Source organism: Equus asinus, chromosome 17, assembly GCF_041296235.1.
Source record: "Equus asinus isolate D_3611 breed Donkey chromosome 17, EquAss-T2T_v2, whole genome shotgun sequence".
Lineage (NCBI taxonomy): Eukaryota > Metazoa > Chordata > Mammalia > Perissodactyla > Equidae > Equus > Equus asinus.
Genome location: NC_091806.1, coordinates 21,514,971 through 21,536,273, shown reverse-complemented (window position 1 = coordinate 21,536,273; position 21,303 = coordinate 21,514,971). Strand labels below are relative to the sequence as shown.

Sequence of the window (21,303 nt, the reverse complement as noted above, 5' to 3'; positions counted from 1 at the left end):
TTTTCAGGATTTTTTTCTGGGTACTTGTTATTTTCCTTCTGTTTTAGAGATTTAATATATTTTTTCATACTTCTTGATGGCATGGATTTGTGCCTCTGCATAGAGATAGATTTGCTTACTGCTTCCACTTGCTGCCACTGGGGGGAAAGAGCAGGAGCTGTGTAATCTACACCCAACAGCATCTCTGTCAGCTGTTCCTGACTGAGCCTGGGCCACTCCTTGGGATCACAGTGGCTCTGGGGGTCTCCCATCAACTGTGAGAACAGTCACACAGGGATGCTTGGTTGCTGCCACCTGCTCCTGCAGGCCCACCAAGACACAGCCCTCCCTTAGGGACTGCAGCATTGTTATGGGCTTTCAAGGCAGCCACGCGCTTGTTCACCCAAACTCAGCTCCTCCACTGTCTGGTCCTAAATTGTACCAGCTGTTGTGCTTGTTGGTTGGGTCCTCCCCACTGATTCTGAGCCTGTGCCACTCCCTTGAATGGTGGTGAGATTGTATACCCTCCCACTGGTTGGGAGATCGATCACACAGGGGCTCAGGTCTGCTGTCACCTGTTACCACAGTACCACCAGTCATCCTGACCCTTTGCCACTGCAGTGCTACTGTGGGTATTTACTGTAGCCTGGGTCACTTTTTCCCAGGCTGAAGATACTCCACCATCTGTTCCTAGGTCACACCAGCCTTTGACCTTGGTGGACAGGGACTTCTCATTGGGATGGAACCTGAGTCACTCCCTGGGGCTATGGTGGGACTGTGGACTTTCACACTGGGACTAGGAGCAATCATGCTAAGGCTTGGGGTTGTCCCTGGCCACTCCTGCAGTCATGCTGGATCTCACTTTCCCCTTCAGAGCCATAGCCAAGCTATGGGCATTTAAGGCAGCTGCTGGATTGTCCACCTGGATTAGCAGCTGTACTATGTCTGCTCCTAGGTTGCACTTTGTGCTTGGTGGGCAGGGTCTCTCCACTAGATACAAGCTGAATCTCTCTGAGGGGCCACCATGGGACCATGGATTTTCCCACTGGACCAAGGAGCGATCATACTGGGGCACTGGGTTGTCACTGCTCACTCCCACTGCCCTCCTGAGCTTCACTTACTCCATTGGGGATACAGCAGAGGTATGGGCATTTAAGGCAGTCCCCAGTTTCTCACCCAGCCATGTTATGTCTGCTCCTAGGTCACCCCAGCCTTTGTGCTTGTTGGGCAGGGCCTCCCTACCAAATCTGAGCCTGAGTCACTCCCTGCACCTGTGGTGGGACTGTGGATTTTCCCACTGGTCCAGAGAAAAATAGGGGTGCTCAGGGCTGCAGTCACCTCTTCTCACAGTCACCCTGAGCTGTACACCCACCCTTGGGGCTGCAGTGGTGCTATGACTGCTTCATCCTGGAGAGATTTGCTCACAGGTACTGGGATTTCTGGGAGCTGGAGACTTCTCTCCTATCCCCACCTCCTCCCTGGGGGTAGTCCATTCACTTTCTAATGTATAGCAGCACAGATCTCGCAAGCATCCTGAGGTGCTGTGTGAGTATCTTCTATTGATCAATGAACGTCCTTTTAGTTGTAGTTTGAAGGGGAAGAGATAAAGAGAACCATTCACTCTGCCATGTTGCTGATGTCACTCTCAGATTTTTTTATAGATATCCTTAATGTCTCTAAATTTTATGTACTTTTCATACTCTAAGTTTTATGAATCTTTTTCCATCATTATTGCATAATATTTTAAAATATGATATTTTTCATAATATCACATGAAAAATTTGTTATGTTCACATTCCTGAATTTTTCAATTTTTATATTTTCTGGAAACATTTAAAACTTTCTGAAATAGCATAAGTATACTTAAAATGAATTAACTAACATTTAAAATGCATCAAATATTTTACAAAATTTGTAAATCTCAATAAAGTTTACTCTTTCTTTTCAGATCATAATGCTACTAAACTAGAAATCAACTACAAGAAAAAAGCAGAGAAAGGTGCAAAAATGTGGAGACTAAACAACACGCTTCTGAACAAACAATGGATCACTGAAGAAATTAAAGAAGAAATCAGATATTATCTGGAGACAAATGAAAATGAGAACACAACATACCAAATCATTTGGGATGCAGCAAAAGCAGTCCTAAGAGGGAAATTCATCGCAATACAGGCTCACCTCAGGAAATAAGAAAAAGCTCACATAAGCAACCTCAAATGACACCTAACAGAACTAGAAAAAGAAGAACAAACAAAGCCCAGAGTCAGTAGAAGGAGGGAAATAATAAAAATAAGAGCAGACATAAACGATATTGAAACAAAAAAGACAATAGAAAGGATCAATGAAACAAAGAGTTGGTTCTTCGAAAGAATTAACAAAATTGACAAACCCCTAGCCAGACTCACCAAGAAAACAAGAGAGAAATCGCAAATTAATAAAATTAGGAATGACAGAGGAGAAATCACAACAGATACCAATGAAATACAAGAGATCATAAGAGAATACTATGAAAAACTATATGCCAACAAATTGAACAACCTGGAAGAAATGGACAAATTCCTAGACTCCTACAACCTCCCCAAACTGAATCAGGAAGAAATGGAGAATCTGAATAGGCCAATCACAAGTAAGGAAATAGAAACGGTAATCAAAAACCTCCCCAAAAATAAGAGTCCAGGACCAGACGGCTTCTCTGGGGAATTCCACCAAACATTCAAAGAAGACTTAATACCTACTCTCCTCAAACTGTTCCAGAAAATTGAGAAAGATGGAGTACTCCCTAACACATTCTATGAAGCCAACATCACTCTGATCCCCAAACCTGACAAGGACAACACAAAGAAGGAGAACTACAGGCCGATATCACTGATGAGCATAGATGCAAAAATCCTCAACAAAATTTTGGCAAACCGAATACAGCAATACATCAAAAAGATTATACACCATGATCAAGTGGGATTTATACCAGGGACACAGGGATGGTTCAACATCCACAAGTCAATCAACGTGATACAGTACATCAACAAAATGAAAAACAAAAACCACACGATCATCTCAATAGATGCATAGAAAGCATTCGACAAGATCCTACACCCATTTATGATAAAAACCCTCAGTAAAATGGGTATAGAAGGAAAGTACCTCAACATAATAAAGGCCATATATGACAGACCCACAGCCAACATCATACTCAATGGACAAAAACTGAAAGCCATCCCTCTGAGGACAGGAACAAGACAAGGGTGCCCACTTTCACCACTCCTATTCAACATAGTTCTGGAGGTGCTGGCCAGAGCAATTTGGCAGGAAAAAGAAATAAAAGGAATCCAAATAGGTAACAAAGAAGTAAAACTCTCGCTGTTTGCAGACAACATCATCTTTTATATAGAAAACCCCAAAGAATCCATAGAAAAACTATTGGAAATAATCAACTACAGCAAAGTAGCAGGGTATAAAATTAACGTGCATAAATCAGTAGCATTTCTATACACTAACAATGAACTAACAGAAAAAGAACTCAAGAACTCAATCCCATTCACAATCGCAATGAAAAGAATAAAATACCTTGGGATAAACTTAACCAAGGAAGTGAAGCATCTATACAATGAAAACTACAAGACTTTCTTGAAAGAAATTGACGATGACATAAAGAGACGGAAAGACATTCCATGCACATGGATTGGAAGAATAAACATAGTTAAAATGTCCATACTACCTAAAGCAATCTACAGATTCAATGCTATCCCAATCAGAATCCCAAGAACATTCTTCACAGAAATTGAACAAACAATCCTAAAATTCATATGGGGCAACAAAAGACTGTGAATTGCTAAAGCAATCCTGAGCAAGAAAAACAAAGCCGGCGGAATCACAATCCCTGACTTCAAAACATACTACAAAGCTACAGTGATCAAAACAGCATGGTACTGGTACAAAAACAGGTCCACAGATCAATGGAACAGAATTGAAAGCCCAGAGATAAAACCACACATCTATGGACAGCTAATCTTCGACAAAGGAGCAGAGGGCCTACAATGGAGAAAAGAAAGTCTCTTCAACAAATGGTGCTGGGAAAACTGGACAGCCACATGCAAAAGATTGAAAATTGACCATTCTTTTTCACCACACACCAAAATAAACTCAAAATGGATCAAAGACCTAAAGATTAGGCCTGAGACAATAAGTCTTTTGGAAGAGAATATAGGCAGTACACTCTTTGACATCAGTTTCAAAAGAATCTTTTCGGACACTATAACTCCTCAGTTGAGGGAAACAATAGAAAGAATAAACAAATGGGACTTCATCAGACTAAAGAGCTTCTTCAAGGCAAGGGAAAACCGGATTGAAACAAAAAAACAGCTCACTAATTGGGAAAAAATATTTACAAGCCACTTATCTGACAAAGGGTTAATCTCCATAATATATAAAGAACTCATACTGCTTAACAACAAAAAAACAAACAACCCGATCAAAAAATGGGCAGAGGACATGAACAGACATTTCTCAAAAGAAGATATTAATATGGCCAATAGACACATGAAAAGATGTTCATCATCACTAATCATCAGGGAAATGCAAATCAAAACTACACTAAGATATCACCTTACACCTGTTAGATTAGCAAAAACATCCAAAACCAAGAGCGACAAATGTTGGAGAGGTTGTGGAGAAAAAGGAACCCTCATAGACTGTTGGTGGGAATGCAAACTGGTGCAGCCACTATGGAAAACAGTATGGAGATTTCTGAAAAAGTTAAAAATAGAAATACCCTATGACCCAGCCATCCCATTACTGGGTATCTATCCTAAGAACCTGATATCAGAAATCTCAAGAGTCCGTTGCACCCCTATGTTCATCGCAGCATTATTTACAATAGCCAAGACGTGGAACCAGCCTACGTGCCCAGAAACTGATGATTGGATAAAGAAGATGTGGTATATATACACAATGGAATACTACTCAGCCATAAAAAAGACAAAATTGGCCCATTCACAACAACGTGGATGGACCTCGAGGGTATTATGTTAAGCGAAATAAGCCAGTCAGAGAAAGACGAACTCTATATGACTCCACTCATAGGTGGAAGTTAGTATATTGATAAGGAGATCTGATCGGTGGTTACCAGGGAAAGGGGGGGTGGGGGGAGGGCACAAAGGGGGAAGTGGTGTACCCACAACATGACTAACAAAAATGTACAACTGAAATCTCACAAGGTTGTAATCTATCATAACATTAATAAAAAAAATGCATCAAATATTTTACAAAATTTGTAAATCTCAATAAAGTTTACTCTTTCTGGTTTATTATTTGAGAGACTGTAGAAGGAACACAAAGATTTTTAGAACTGGGATATTAGATTACCTTAGTGAGACTTTATTTTTTTAAATGCAGATACTAAAAATGTTTACTTTTTTCTATTACAAAAGTCATAATTATTAACTAAAGATAATTTGGGGTAACACATAACCAAAAATATTAATTTAAACATTTTTGTTATCTTAGCAGACACTAATAACTAATGTTAACATTTCACTGCATCTCTGCCCAACATACATTTTCTAGAAAGAAGTATTTTCTTATAACTGTATTTTCAGAGTTCCTACATATTTCCAGTACAATTTTTTCCTTTTCTTCTTTTGTCAGGAAGATTGGCCTTGAGCTAACAGCTGTTGCCAGTCTTCCTCTTTTTGCTTGAGGAAGATTATAACTACGCTAACATCTGTGCCAATCTTCCTCCATTTTATGTGGGATGCCATTACAGAGTGGCTTGATGAATGGTGCTTTGACAGTGCCTAAGATAAGAACCTATGAACCCTAGGCTGCTGAAGCAGAGCATGTAAACTTAACCAGTATGACACTGGACTGAACCCCAATTTTTTTCTTAATAATTTAAAAAAAATTAACTGTAGACATTTTTAGTAGTATTTATCCTCACATGAAAAAATACATATTTTATTTCAATGAGTTACTTTTATTCAAGTTTGATTGACTATACAGAAAATTGTAGTCTATGAGTGACAAAGAAAACAGTTGAATTTCAATATGATTTACATAAAGTTCAATGACTGTTAATAATACTAAAAATAAACCAAAGAAGTGGAAATTAAGGAGTTAGGAGGAAGTTTTTCAAGAAGATATAACATATAAATAAATTGATAAATGTCTTATTATACTTACACTAGAAATATAGTATAGCCCAAATCATGTGTTTATTTCCTTTTTCTTTCTATAAGAGTGATTATCAAGTTGATGCAGTCAAACAATGAGTCCTACTAAATGTATATTAGACTGATAGGAACAAAAATTGAGGAAAGTCACCCCAGAAAAAAGGCAACAAACCTAATTCAACAGAGTGGACATCTTATGCAAAGATAAAAAACAACTAGCTGTTGAATTTTAAAAAAGAAATAGTCTTGTGTTTCAGAAAGATAAGGAAGCATAAAAATCCCATTAGTCAACAACAAGCAGCTCAGAATCAAGATCTCAATAAAATAAAAAATAAAAAATTGAAAGCTTCCATGGGAGATTTCAAGAAATTTATCTTTTTTACTCCAGCTTTATTGAGATATAATTGACATATAACATTGTGTAAGTTTAAGTTGTCCAATGTGTTGATTTGACACACTTATATACTGCAAAATGCTTACAACTTAGCATTATATAATATTTCCTTCACTTCACACGTTTACTATTTTTTGTTGTGAGAAAATGTAAGATTTACTGTCTTAGTAACTTTCAAGTATACAATACAGTATTATTAACTATAATCAGGGAAATTTATCTTAATTGGTTTATCCACTGGTATAGAGAAATGGACTGATTCAGTAAAATAAGATTTTGTGCTGCTCTTGTGAGTTATGAATTTCTAAGTAAGTCTAATTAATGATCTTTCTAGGGCTCCTATATGAAAGCAACTACACTGATGAGAAAAGGGCAGGAGCCTAAGATCAACCACATGGTATGCAAGGATTTGAGCAAATTCATATGACTGATGACTTCAAATCATAGCACTACACTGAGCCTCCTTAAAATCACAACTTTGAATTTAACACATGACATAGAAGAGCGTGACGGCTAAAACAGAAGGATGTGCTTGTGTAAAAGCACATGCTCACTCACAAACATATTCATAGACACTGGGATGTTTATTCAAATAGTTGAGAATAATATGAGAATAATTTGAATTCATCTTTGTACCTAATATTCTTCCTCACTCCTACACAGCACACCCACTCTCCTTACCCTCTCTTATGGTCTATAGTATCCTAATGCATTCTACTGCAGTATAGAATTTACTTGATTATTATAATTGATCTCTGCCCCTCAAGAAAGGAAAATATTTTTTGTACTAATATATTTATAGCACATAGAGGGGTGACTGACACTTATAAGGCAATTTCTAAGTGTATGTTGAACTCACCCATGCTTGCTATTCCTTCTAAAGACACAGAGCAAAGTTGGAATCCCATGAGCTGATTATTGAAAATCATATTGTCCATAAACTTTAAGAAAAAAGATGGCATAATTTTTTCCACATTCATTGTACTGAATATTTTACATCTTTTTTTCTCAAGCTATAGGTCAAGGGATCTTAACATGGGGATAATGAGTGTGTAAAATATGGATGCCATTTTATCCACGTGGAAGGAATGACTAGACTTCAGCTGCACATACAAGCATATCAAAGTCCCATAAAACACTGCGGCCATTGTCAGGTGGGATCCACAGGTGGGAAAAGACTTGTTCTTTCTCTCAGCAGAGTTCATCCTGAGAATGGCTACAAGAAGGAGCAGGTAAGACATAAGAACAAACAGAAGGGAAAATATCAAACTAAAACCTGATAAGATCAGAATAGTGAATAAATTTCATGCATGTTTGAGGAAAGCAAAAATAACAAGAGAATATAGTCATGGTAGAAACGATGGATGATATTGTAGCCACAGCAGGATAAATTAAAAATCTTTACAGTGACTAGAAGAGAAACAAATGTGTTGTAGAGATATGGAATTGCCACCAGCACCTGACATACGCTTTGTGACATGATAACTAAGCAGAGCAGAGGGTTACAGATGGCCACATAGAAGTCATAGGACATTGCCTGAGAAAAAAATACACAAGTACTTTGTAGTCTGAAGTCTAACCAGTAAGGATGACCAAGCCCAAGTTGCCCACCTTTGACACTATGCAAATTCTGAGGAAGAGCCCAAATAATAGAGCTTGCAGTTCAGGGTGATGTGAGATTCCCATGAGTATGAATTCATTCAGAACTGTTAGATTGTGTTTTTCCATCCAGATTTATTGGAAAACCCATGCTGAAAAGTGACATCAGCATAGTAAATACCTTTCATGCGGTATAATCTGGTATTGTCTTATTATACAAACCTAGTTTAAATAAGATAAATCCAAGTTTCCCATCAGCATATTTTATAATAAACCCATCTCCCACAATAAAACATATGTCTACATAGAGTGAGATAGGAACACTGATAGAGATAGGATTGGCAATGGAGATAGAGTAGTGTTTTTCAATTGTGGAAGATTTATCCTCCAAAGAACATTTGACAATATTTAGAGTTATTTTGGTTTTCACAACTTGAGGGAGGGTGGTTCTGACATATCATGTTTAGAACCCAGTTATGCTGCTAATTACCCTACTATAATAAAACTGTCTCTCCACAAAAAAAAGACCTATCCAGCCCAAAATTTCAATAGGGTCAACATTGGCAAACACTTCTATAGATAGATAGATATAGATATTGATATAGAGATAGATATATAAAGATATAGCTATAGATATTGATACAGATGTAGGTAAAATTATGGAAATAGATATAGGAAGCAAAAGTGAAAAAAAGGTAAAACTCGAGATGTTAGGTGCATAGATGATTATCAAGCCTTTATGTTTGTCATTTGTATAATGACAATTACATAATTACTCATACCAAATTACAATCACATGATATAATACGTATTAATTACATAGTAACAATTTTAACATCCAAATTCAAGTAATCTGTAGAGACATTTAAAAGAGTCTATTGTAAGCCATAGTCCTTTCACACTCTTATGCCTACAGGTGGTACGGGATGAAGCAAATAACACATTTGACTGATACAGGACCTAGGTGAATAAGCAGGAAACTCTAACAGATCATAGTAGAGATTATTCATCTTTATGAGGGAAATATCCCAGGAAATATACACATAGGTGGATAGAGTCTTTACTACATCTACAGTTGTAGTATCCACAAAGGAGTACTTTGAGCAAATAATGTAAATTATCTTACTCTGTTTTTCTATATCAGCAAAATCAACTCTTCAGTGCAGGGTTCTTGGGAAAGACAAATGAGAATTAAATGTTGCAGTGTGTTTATGGTACCTGGAAATATCCCTAAAATATCAGCTGTATAGTGGGTTTTTCTTCTGTGTTCAATTATTTTTTAAGTGGACACAATATGTTGTATGAAATGGCTTATCTTTACATATGTATGCATGAGTTCTCTCTGTGTCTCTCAACTTCTTTGTGAGGGGCATGATGATGCATGGATGGCATAGTGTGTTAGCCAGATAACTGTCCCCAGTGCATCCCCCACCATGACCCAACTCTATGACAAGAATTGTACCATCAATGTTTTGTTGTTTTGGATAACTTATTTTTACTTCACTTAAAATATTAACAAAAATTTACTAAAACCAAATTATAGCTTCCTCCCAAGGTACATTTTCATTATAACTGACATATACTAAGTTGTTTGTAACACATCAGATATATATTGTCTTGGGCGAATATAGGATAGTAGGAGGAAATTCAGCAAACTGAAGGAAGTGAGGCCATTGAAATTGGTTTTATATATGAAGTTTCATGAAAATTCCCTTTGGATAAAGGATCCTCTACATAAAGAAAAAAAAATATTTTAAGGTTACTATATTACCCTGCTGCATACTGATAAAATACACAATTTGATACATAGATATAGATATATGTATGCAGATTCTGGGAATTGTGTTAACTCCATCTGCCACCAAGAACTGCTCCATATTATGATATATGCATTAACACAGAGAAATATATGTATAATGAAACAAAAATATGTATTAAAATTTCTAATAAACCACTAATTAAAAAAATACCACAACAGTATAAGGAAGGCTGGCTAGAATAAAAGAATTACTGGTTTAAAAAATTGTGGGTATCAATGCTTCCTTTAAAAAGAGAAAGAAATAGAATTTATCCTGGGGCCAACCTGATGGTGCAGCAGTTAAATTTGTGAGTTCCACTTCAGTGGCACAGGGTTTGCCAGTTTGGGTCCTGGGTGCTGACAGACGCATGGCTTATCAAGCCATGCTTTGGCAGGCATCCTGCATATAAAACAGAGGAAGATAGGCATGGATCATAGCTCAGGGCCAATCTTCCTCAGCAAAAAACGGGATGATTGGTGGCAGATGTTAGCTCAGGACTAATCTTCCTTGAAAAAAAAAAGAATTGATCCTGTTTACAAGGAAAATAGCAGTGTCAGGGGTCTCTGAGTGAGCACTAATATAGCAAATAGAAAAGTACGATATTTATAACACTAAGTTGTAAATGTGTTTACAAGAAATCCACACTTTCTCACAAAAACATTGTTATAAAGTTGTGAGCTTTCGATAGCCTATTCTATCCCCATATACATATCTTTCTTATGTCAGAAACACTAAACTGTTGCTAAGAAAAAATATTTTAAATTGATAGAATAAGAAGCAATATAAATTTTGTTTAGGTGCAATGACAAAAAGATAAAGGAAACAAATTATATTGCTAGGAGTTGATTTCCTCTAAAATGAGGAAGGATGGAAGGGCTTTCTCTCACCAGGTTTAGAGTTCTATGGAAAGTATCAAATTACTTTTTCATTGTTTGCTCTCTGTGTTGTCAGTGTATTATATTTAAAGCTATAATCTGAGAAAATTTTATCTGTTTTCTGTCAGATTCAATCAGAAACTGACATGCTGAACATTATACCATCACCATAAGAGTGGGTGCTTAAAAGTCTCCTGACCTCCAAAAATTGGTTTTCACCACAATGGAAGGCAGAAAACCCCATTTTGCTCATCAAAATTTCAGAAAAAATTCACATTTATACACTGATTTAAGTATTCATTGATTCTTTTCTTTGTTTTTAAATTAAGTAATTTATTTATTGTTGGATGTGCATCATAATATGTTCCGAATTCTGTGTAGATTACATCATGTTCACCACCTGAAAACTAATTATAGTCCATCCTTCACGTGTGAGCCTAATCACCCCTTTTGCCTTCCCCCCTCCCCCCTTCCCCTATGGTCATTAATTTTTACTATGTGTTTGATAAGCAAATGCAAAGAGCCTAGACTCACTAAACGATTAAGGATTTGGAAGAACGTCAAACTAGAAACTGAATACCTGCAGCTTCATAATTACATTTTTATTTTTTATTCTTGACTCTTTAGTTAGGCTTTATTGTCTCTGAGTTTTGTCCTTTATTATTCACATGGTTAAGTTTTTATATAAAACATAACTGTTACATAAGAAATGTGGCACTGACATTTCAAAGATGCTTATTCATTAGTGTTTGTGAAAACATTTTTGAAGAATTAATCTGAAGAAAAGGGAGAGCAGTCCTATTCTGCTCAGGCATTGTCAGTAGCAGAATATACACAAAAGTGAATCATAAATCCTAATATTTTGCTATGCTGTGCCGTAGTATAAAAGGGCTATCTTACAAATGTCATCCAAACTATTTGAATATTGGTATAATACAGCATCACATGAAATATTCTTTTGCCTGCCATTAAACCTCTGTCTTTGTTCCCCTTTGTACTTCAGAACGTGGTGCAGTGAGGGCAATTTATGGATTCCTTTTCACCTTCTGAGACTCTCCCTGAGGAGATGCTAAGCAATTTCATGAATGTCCCTGAAGCATTTGAAAGCTTAACAGAATTCACTGGAGGGGGTGTGGTTATTAATAGTACAGAACAATTTGCATTTACCAGCAAAGTGAGTTAAATTTATTTGTTTACTTACATATTACATTCCTATCTTTTACTCTTGATTAGCTTTTTCCCCCACTTTGATGATTAATTTTCGAGTCCACGTGGCTAGGCTTGGTGTCAGTTGTTTTGTCAAACACCAGTCTAGATGTTGCTGTTAAGATATTTTTTAGATGTGATTAACTTTTAAATTAGTAGACTTTGAGTATAGCTGATTCCTGTCCAGAAAGTGGAGGTGGCCTCATCCATTCAATAGCAAAGACTGAGCTCCCCTGAAGAAGAAGGAATTCTTCCTCCGAGCTGCACCATAGAAATTCTGCCTCAATTTCCCACCTTTCTACTCAAGATTGCAACATCAACACTTTCAGTCTGCAGCCTGCCCCACAGGTTTCTGCCTTATTACCCCCCGTAATTACATTATACCATTTCTTAAAATTTATCTCTCTAGATAGAAATTCCCTATTCATTCTGTTTCTCTGGAGTACCTTCACCAATACAACCAAATAGGGATCTAGATTACTATGTCTATACAACAAGCCTGTCAGTATTCTTCTAGTTCTTAAATGGTCTCCTCAAGTGGATGACACAAGGGAGACATGTTTAATCACTGTCCTATTGCATTATTTAAAATATTTAAATGAACCGAGAATAATAATAAGTTCTGTACATGTAAGATCTTTTATTCATGTTTTTTCTTTGTTATCCATACAGAGAGGAATTAGTTTACTCCTATTTCTCATTCTCATTTCATAATGAGTCATCATCATCTGTCTGTTTAGGACTTATCTTTCATTATATTTGCCTTCATTACATTTTAATAATTCTTGTTCTTCCATCATGTCCAATACCCACTCTTATTCATCTTGTCTACTTTGACACATATTTTACTGTGCTTGATATAAGTCCTGCATAGTCAATACATTGCTCAAGAATGTAACATTTTGTGTGGATATGTTTTGCTATGCATATATGTTATTGAGCTGTAAATTATCTTGTTGAGTTTAATTCACTTTAATTATTTGTTATATATCCATATTGGACTTGTTTTGCTTCCTTCTTCCTTGCAGTCAAAAATATATAAAAAAATGTATGGACATAGTCTTTACAGGTAGATTATTTGTTTTTCTCCAACCTCAGCTATCACTAACGCTACTACAACACACATTCCAACAAAATGTCAAGCTTGACACTTTTATATGTCACGAACAAATTTTCTGTGACATACACATCACGTATCTGCCTCTGTGCATGTGCCTGTGGATATAGATACATCATTTACATCTATACATAACCCACATTTGTACACACATATAGTAGTGAGATCTCTTTGTAAGAGAAAATATAATATGCCAGTTAATTTTGTTCAATTTTTCATATTGATTGTACCGGTACACTCTTCCACCAGGAAATATATGAGGTCTCCTGGATCTTCACATCTATGACAAGAGCCTAAATTATGTTCCTTCCTGTTAATTATTATTGTAAGATGTGTGTTTCTATTATCAAATTTTGCATTTGGTTTTGTTTGATTCTTGGTATATTTATAAATTAAATAAAGCATTTTATTGTAACATCATTGATAGTAACAAACTGAAAATACATAAAGTGTAAATTTGATAAGTTTTGAAATATATGTGCATCCAAGAAACCATTAAAGCAATTAGATAATGAGCATATCCATCACTCCTAAAATTTCTTAATATCTACATAATAATTCCACTCTGCTTCTTGCCTCACAGTAGCCCAAACAGCCTTAGAATTTGCAATTTTACTTTTATTTTGAAGTAACATGGAATTACCATAAGTTGCAAAAAAGAGCACAGAAAGTTCGTGTGTCCCATTTCGTTTCCCCAATGATAACAACTTGAATAAATACAGTACAATATCACAACCATGAAATTAACATTAGTACAATCCACTAACTTCATTAAGATTTCACCATTTTTGCATGCATTCATTTGTGTGTTTTTGTATATATAGTTCTATGCAATTTTATCATATGCATGCATTTGTGTAATCACTACAACAGTGATCATACAGACTCAGTCCATCAACAGAAGTCCCTTATGCCCTTCCTTTATAGTCATGACCCCTTCCCTTCCCTCATTCCCTGGCCTTTAATCAACCACTAATCTGTTTTCCGTCACTATAATTTTATCTTTTGAAGAATGTTCTATGAAAAAAATACCATTTGTAAGGAAATGCTATTTGTAACCTTTTGTGATTGGGTGTTTTTACTCAACACAATACTCTTGAGGTCCATCCACACTTTTGTATGTAACAATTGTTTGTTCTCTTGTTATTGTTATGTAGTATTTCATGATATTGAGGATACAGTTTGTTCAAGCATTCACCCACTAGAAGACATTTGTGTTGTTTCCAGTTTTCAACTATTATAAATATAGCTTCTTATAATCATCTTCATAAAGGTGATTCTCTGAACATAAGTTTTCATTTCTCTAGGGTGAATGTCCACGAGTGTGGCTCATAGGTTTTTACAAATCTGAGGTAGTCCAACTTATCCATGTTTACTTTTACAGACTGTGCTTTGATATCATGTCTATAAACTCTTCACTAGCTCTAGGTTCTAGGTATAGATTCTCCCCTATGTTCTTGTTTAAATATTTCATAGTTTTATGTTTTACATTTTTTCTATTTTGAATTAGTTTGAATTGCATGAGGTTTATGTTAAAATTATTTATTTGTTATTCCTATGGATGTCCAATTAGTCCATCAACATTTTTAAAAAGGTTATTCTTTATTCAATTAACTTTTTACATTCAAGAAGGATTAATTAGACTTTTGTGAGGTATATTTCTGAGTTCTTGAATGTCTTCAATTAATTTATGTGTCCATCTCTCCACCAATATCGCACAGTCTTGATTACTGTAAATATATTGTAAGACAGCATGATGTAGGATATTTCCTATTTTATTATTCTAAAATTTTAAATGAATTTTGCCTATGCTAGTTTCTTGGCTTTTCACATAAATTTTAGTATAAATTCATCAATATCTACAAAGTATCTTGCTGAGATTTTTATTGGGTTGGGATTAAACCTATAGATCAATTTTGGAAGAACTGATGTCTTTATTATATTTAGTCTTCTAATCTCTGAAATTATGTCTGCATATTCATTCAGATCTTCTTTGATTTCTTTAGTCAACATTTTGTACATTTTTAGTATACAGATATTATACATTTTTAAAATTTTATAAATAAGTAATCCATTATACTTGGGTGATTTATGTGTTCTCTTAGCTTGTACCTAAGTAATTCATTATTCTTAGGGTATTTTTAAGCTCTATCTATCATCTATCTATCTATCATCTATCTATCTATCTATCTATCTATAGTATTATTTTGAATGTTAAACCCACCATATATGTCTGGATAAAAGAACCATTGTGCATTATTGTTTTTAGTTAATGCTAGATTCAGTTTGCTAAAATTCAGTTTAGATTTTTGATTATATGTTCAAGACAGATATTGTTATGTTGCTTTCTTTTCTTACAATACTTTTGTCTGCTTTTTATATCAGGGCAAAGCTCTACTTGTAAAGGTGGAGAATACACCTCCTCTTTAGTTTTCTGAAGAATATGTAGATAACTGGTTACTTCTTTTTCCCTAAACATTATGCAGAGTTCCCTAGTCAAGTCACTTAACGGATCTTGGGGTGGAGGAGTGTTAATTTGAACACAGATTTACTGTATGAGATCATCTTCATTTTCAAATTTTTATAGTGTTTTTCATACTGTCCATGCAGATTAATATACACATATATATACACACACATATATAATACTCCTGTTAAGTATCATCCTCACCTAAAGCACAGAGTATTTTTTTCGTAGAAAATTTTAGTGTCAGCTTAAGTTTCTTTTGTATTTTTCTTATTCTAATTTTTGTTGATCTTTTAAAATCAGTATCGTATTATGCACTAAATTTTAATAATCTTCAAAACATTTTATCAAATATTTGTTAAATACTAATCTCTCATTTCTTGAATTTTTTTATTCTATGGAAAAATAACAAAAACTTCTTGAAAAAACTCATATGGCTACTTAATAATGAAATAGAGAGTAACTTTTAAAATGAATGAAATATATTATCAACATTTGTAATTATCAACACATTTTTGTTCTCTTTTTGGTATATTATTTGTGGGACTATCAAAAGGCAGACCAAGATTAATTTTACAATTTGTATATTGGGTTATTTTTACTGACAGTTTATTTGTTGAAATCAAGATATGAGTCTTTTACTTTCTTCTGTTATAAAAATAATAATTATTCACTGAATAAATTTTGCAGAAAACATATAAGCAGTAAATATTAATTAACCTTTCTGATAGTATCAGTGCCCAACAACAACTAGTATTAACATTTCACTCTTAGCATGCTCAAAATACGTTTTCTAGGAAACAAGTAATTTCTTATATTTATATATGCATAGTTCATATACCTAGGTGTATGATTTCTTCATAATAATTAAAAAATAAACTGTATAAACTTTTTAGTACTATTAATCTTCAAATGACAATATATGTAGAATTTATTTTATTCCACTGATTTATGTTTCAAATTTGAACAGCTAAATGAAATATTATATTCCATGATGGTGGACTAAGAATAATGTCCAGTCCCTCTATCATGTAAATAAAGTCCAATTAATGTTACAAATACTAAAATTAAACAAAAAAATGGAAGAATTTAGGGAGGGTTTAGAGAAAGTTTGTCCAGAAGACATAATATGTATATAAATTGCTCATATCATGCTATACTTTCACTAGAAATATGGTATAGACCAATTCATGACACAATCACTTTTCACTTCTTAAAAGAGGAATTATCAAATCACTGCTGTGAAACAATGGAGCCTGATAAAAAGTATACGACACAGTCATAGGAACCAAATTTGAGGAAAATCGGCAACATGAGAGGCAACAAACTTAATTCATCAAGGTAGAACTCCTATGCAAATACATAGCAGCAACAAAAACATGACTTTTAAAGAAGAATTATTTTTGTTTTTCAGAGAAATAAGGAAAAACAACAATCCATGACACGAAAACAGGCATTTAAGAATCAAGATCAAAGTGATAGAACAAAAGTAAAAAAAAAAAAAAAAAGAAGCTCCATGAGAGACCTCAAGATATTTATCTTAATTGATATATCCATTCTTACAGAAAATTGGAGTGATTTAGACAAAATTAGTTTGATTTGGATCTTCTGAGTTGCTGAAATGCCAGCAGTATTGAGTTGATAGACTCTCTCGGGCCCATATGTGAAATAATGGCCCCGATGGGGAAAGAATAGGACCCTATGATCCCCACATGGAAAAGGGGCATCTGAGGAAATTGAGCTGACTCTTGACTTTAAATGCTCACATACAATGAGCCTTCTTGAAAGTACAATCAAGTTTGATCTTAACATACCTCACAGAACAGTATAATGACTAAAACAGAGAAATGTGCTTACACAAAGACACACACACATTCACAAACACACATAGAAACTTGAAAGCTTATTCTAAAGTTTGTGAGAATAAAAGAGTCATTTGAACTCCCTTTCTGTATCCACCATTCTTCTTCACTCCCACACAGCATAGCCACTATCCTTACCTGATCTTATTGTCTATAGTCCCTAATCCGTGCTACTGTACTATAAAATTTACTTAATTATTATGCTTATACTTCCTCTCTTCCTCTCAGAGATGGCAAGGGTTTATGTGTTTTTTATTTTCATGAATGTATATACATCACTTAGAAGAGTGACTGGCACATAGAAAGCATTTTCTAAATATAGGATGACCATATCTGTGTTTTCTTTTCTCTCTGAAGGGATGTCCCTAACCATGTTTATAGGAATCATATTGGAAAGTGAACCTTGGGAAAATATATTGCATAGTTTTTCCATATCGTTTGTACTGCATATTTTACATCTTTGTTCCTCAAGCTATAGATCAAGGGATTCAACATGGGGATACCCAGGGTGTAAAATATGGAAACCACCTTCTCAGTATCAAATGAATGACTAGACTTGGGTTTCACATACATAAATATCAATGTCCCATAGAACACTGTGACCACTGTCAGGTGGGATCCACAGGTAGAAAAGGCCTTGCATCTACCCTCAGCAGAGTTCATCCTGAGAATAGCTACAAGGATGAGCAGGTAAGACAAAAAAACTATCAGAAGAGATAAAATCAAATTAAAAGCTGAGAAAATCAGAATAATTAATTCAATTTCATGTGTGTTCGAGCAGAGCAAAGATAACAAAGGCAGGTCATCACAGTAGAAATGATGGATGATATTGTAGCCACAGAAGGATAAATTAAAAATGTTTGTGGTGATTAGAAGAGAAATAAATGTGCTGTAGAGATATGGGATTGCCACCAGCACCTGACATACCCTTTGTGGCATGATGACAGTGTAGAGCAGAGGATTACAGATGGCCACATAACGGTCACAGGACATTGCTGACAGAATAAAAAGTTCACTAATAATAAAGAAAAGGAAGAAAACCAGTTGTGTTGCACAACAATAATAGGAGATTGTGTTTTGATCCACAACAAAATTTACTAACATTTTGGGTCCCACAGTTGTTGAATAACCAAGATCAGTAAAAGCCAGGTGTCTGAGAAAGAAGTACATGGGTGTTTGTAGCCTGGAGTCCATCTTGGTGAGGATGACCATGCCCAAGTTGCCCACCAGTGAGATCACGTAGATCATGAGAAAGAGCACAAATAATGGAGCCTGCAGCTCAGGACGGTCTGTAATTCCCATAAGAATGAATTCATTCAGCACTGATAGATTGTGTTTTTCCATCCAGCTTGATCAGAAAAGCTATTTAGGATAGAAAGATTGGCACAGTCAACAGCTTTCATGAAGCATAATCTGATTAGTTTTAGTATACAAAATTGGTACAAGTAGAATAAATTCAGATTTACCAATTAGACTCTATTAAAATAATCAACCCCCTGCAAATAAAGCATACATATTTAGTAATAGAAACGGAGCAAGAGTTAGAAACAGATATACTTGGAGGTAGAGAGAGATTTGTGGTTTTCCATTGGGGAAATTTTGACCCCCCCAAAAAATGTGTTAATATTTGGGGGCTTTTTGGTTGTCACACTTGGAGGAGGGGTGCTAGTGGCATCAAATGGTTAGAGTCCAACGAAGCTACTAATTATCCTACTATTTTAGGGTTGCCCCCCACAACAAAGAATTATCCCACCCAAAATGCCTATAGGGCCAAGGTGGCAAACACTGATATATGTATAGATATATATATATACAGAGAGATATAAATGTAGATAAAGGAAGCAAAAATGAAAAATGGTAAAAACTTTAAGCATTAGGTTTATAGTTGTTTGTTAAACTTTTGTGTTTGTCTTTTATATAATAGCAATTGGGTAATTACATTTACCAAGTTACAATCATATATGACAATACATATGTTAGTTACATAATAGAATTTTAAAAATCCAATTCCAATTATGTGTGGAAACATTTTGGAGCCTCTACTCTAAAACATGTGCCTATGAGAGCCGTTATGTCTACAAGTGGTACAGGATGAAACAATTAACATACAAATGATACGTCACAGAGGTGTATAAATGAGGAAACTATTAAAGATCATAGTAGAAAGTATTTGTCTTCATATAGGTAAATATACAGAGGTAGATATAGTATTTGCTATATCTATATTTGTGGTACATACAAAGGAGTACTTGGAGTAAAGGATGTAAATTTTCTTAATCTCTTTATACACATAAATAAAATCAACTGTTTCTTTGTTGAGGTTTTTGGAAGCTAAGTGACAATTAAAAGTTTCAATACATTTGTGGTATCTTGAAATATCCCGCAAACATCAAGTACATACAGGTTATTTTGTGTTTGTTTTTATCTTTTTAAGTAAAGACAGTATGTTACCCAAAATGGAGTATCTTTACATACGTATATATAAATTCTTTTTGTGTGACTTAACTTCTTTATATGGACATGATGATGGATAGATGAAGTAATATGTTATCCAGGTAAGTGCCCCCAGTGTGTCCCCGCCCCCCAACATGACCCAACTCTATGACTACAGCTGAAACGTCAATATGCTGTTCTTCTTGATAATTTATCTTCTACCTTACTTTAAATATTTTTTAAAAATTTAATAAAATGTAAAACCTATTTGCTCCTCCCAAGGTGCATTTTCATTATAACTGGCATATACTATCTTGTTTATAACACATAGGGTATATTTTGCCATGGAGGAACCTTGGCTAGTATAAGAAATTGAGTAAATTGAAAGAAAGTGAGATCACTGAAATAGGTTTTATATAATGAACTTTAATAAACATCCTCTTTGGATAAAGAGATTCTCTATAGAAAAAAATATGTTTCAAATCACCACACTGGCAAGATAAATGATACATATACATATATTCCTTCCACAATGTTCTTTTAAGTTTGCCTGCTCATTAAGACCACAAAGAACTCCTCCATAGTATGAGATAGCATTTAATGCAGACATAAATAAATATAATGAAACAAAGGTGCATATAAATATGTATATGTATGTATAAATATAAGTAAATCACCAAGTAAGAAAAATACAAGACTAATACTAGAGGAAAATGAGGATGTGAGGCTAAGGTAAAAGAATTATTAGTTAAAAACATTTTATCTATGCTTCCCTAAAAAAATGAAAGAAAGATAATTCATCCTGGCTACAAGGAAAATAATAATGTCAGCAGTCTCAGAGTGAGCTCTAAGGAAAAAGATAGAAAAATACAGCATTTGAAACAAATTATTAAAAAATACAGCATTTAAAACAAATTATAAATGTGTTTACAAGAAAGTCACACTTTCTCACATAAGACGTTGCTTATAAGGTTGTGAGCTTCTGATATCCTATCGTTTCCCCATGTACACAACTTTCTGTCAGAAATACTGAACTACCGTTAGAATAAAATATTTTAAGTCAATGGAATAAGAAGCAAAATAAATCTTGTGGGTGTAATAAAAGTTCAAGAAAAAAGTCACGTTGCTAAGTGCTGATTTCCTGTAAGATGGAGGAGGATGGAAGGCCTTCTCTCGCCAGCTTTACAGTCTATGGAATGTGTCAAATTAACTTTTCACTGTTTACTGTCTGTGTTAATTATCATATTATTATTTCTAGAGCTACACTCTTTCAGATACATGGGATTTCTGACAGATTCCACTGGAAACTGAACATGCTGTACATTGTACCATCACCATAAAACCAGGTAGTTAAAAGTTTACTAGACATTAAAAATTGCTTTCACATCTCAGTGTAAAGTGGAAA

The 21,303-nt window shown here is 34.7% G+C and overlaps 1 protein-coding gene across 1 annotated transcript; it reads right to left on the bottom strand.

The window, feature by feature from the left end:
- Positions 1-17,849: 17,849 nt before the first annotated feature.
- On the bottom strand, positions 17,850-18,809 carry LOC139040558 (olfactory receptor 8K3-like). Its single transcript, XM_070487314.1, has one exon. The coding sequence runs from the start codon at positions 18,807-18,809 to the stop codon at positions 17,850-17,852; it is 960 nt and encodes a 319-aa protein (XP_070343415.1).
- Positions 18,810-21,303: the final 2,494 nt, after the last annotated feature.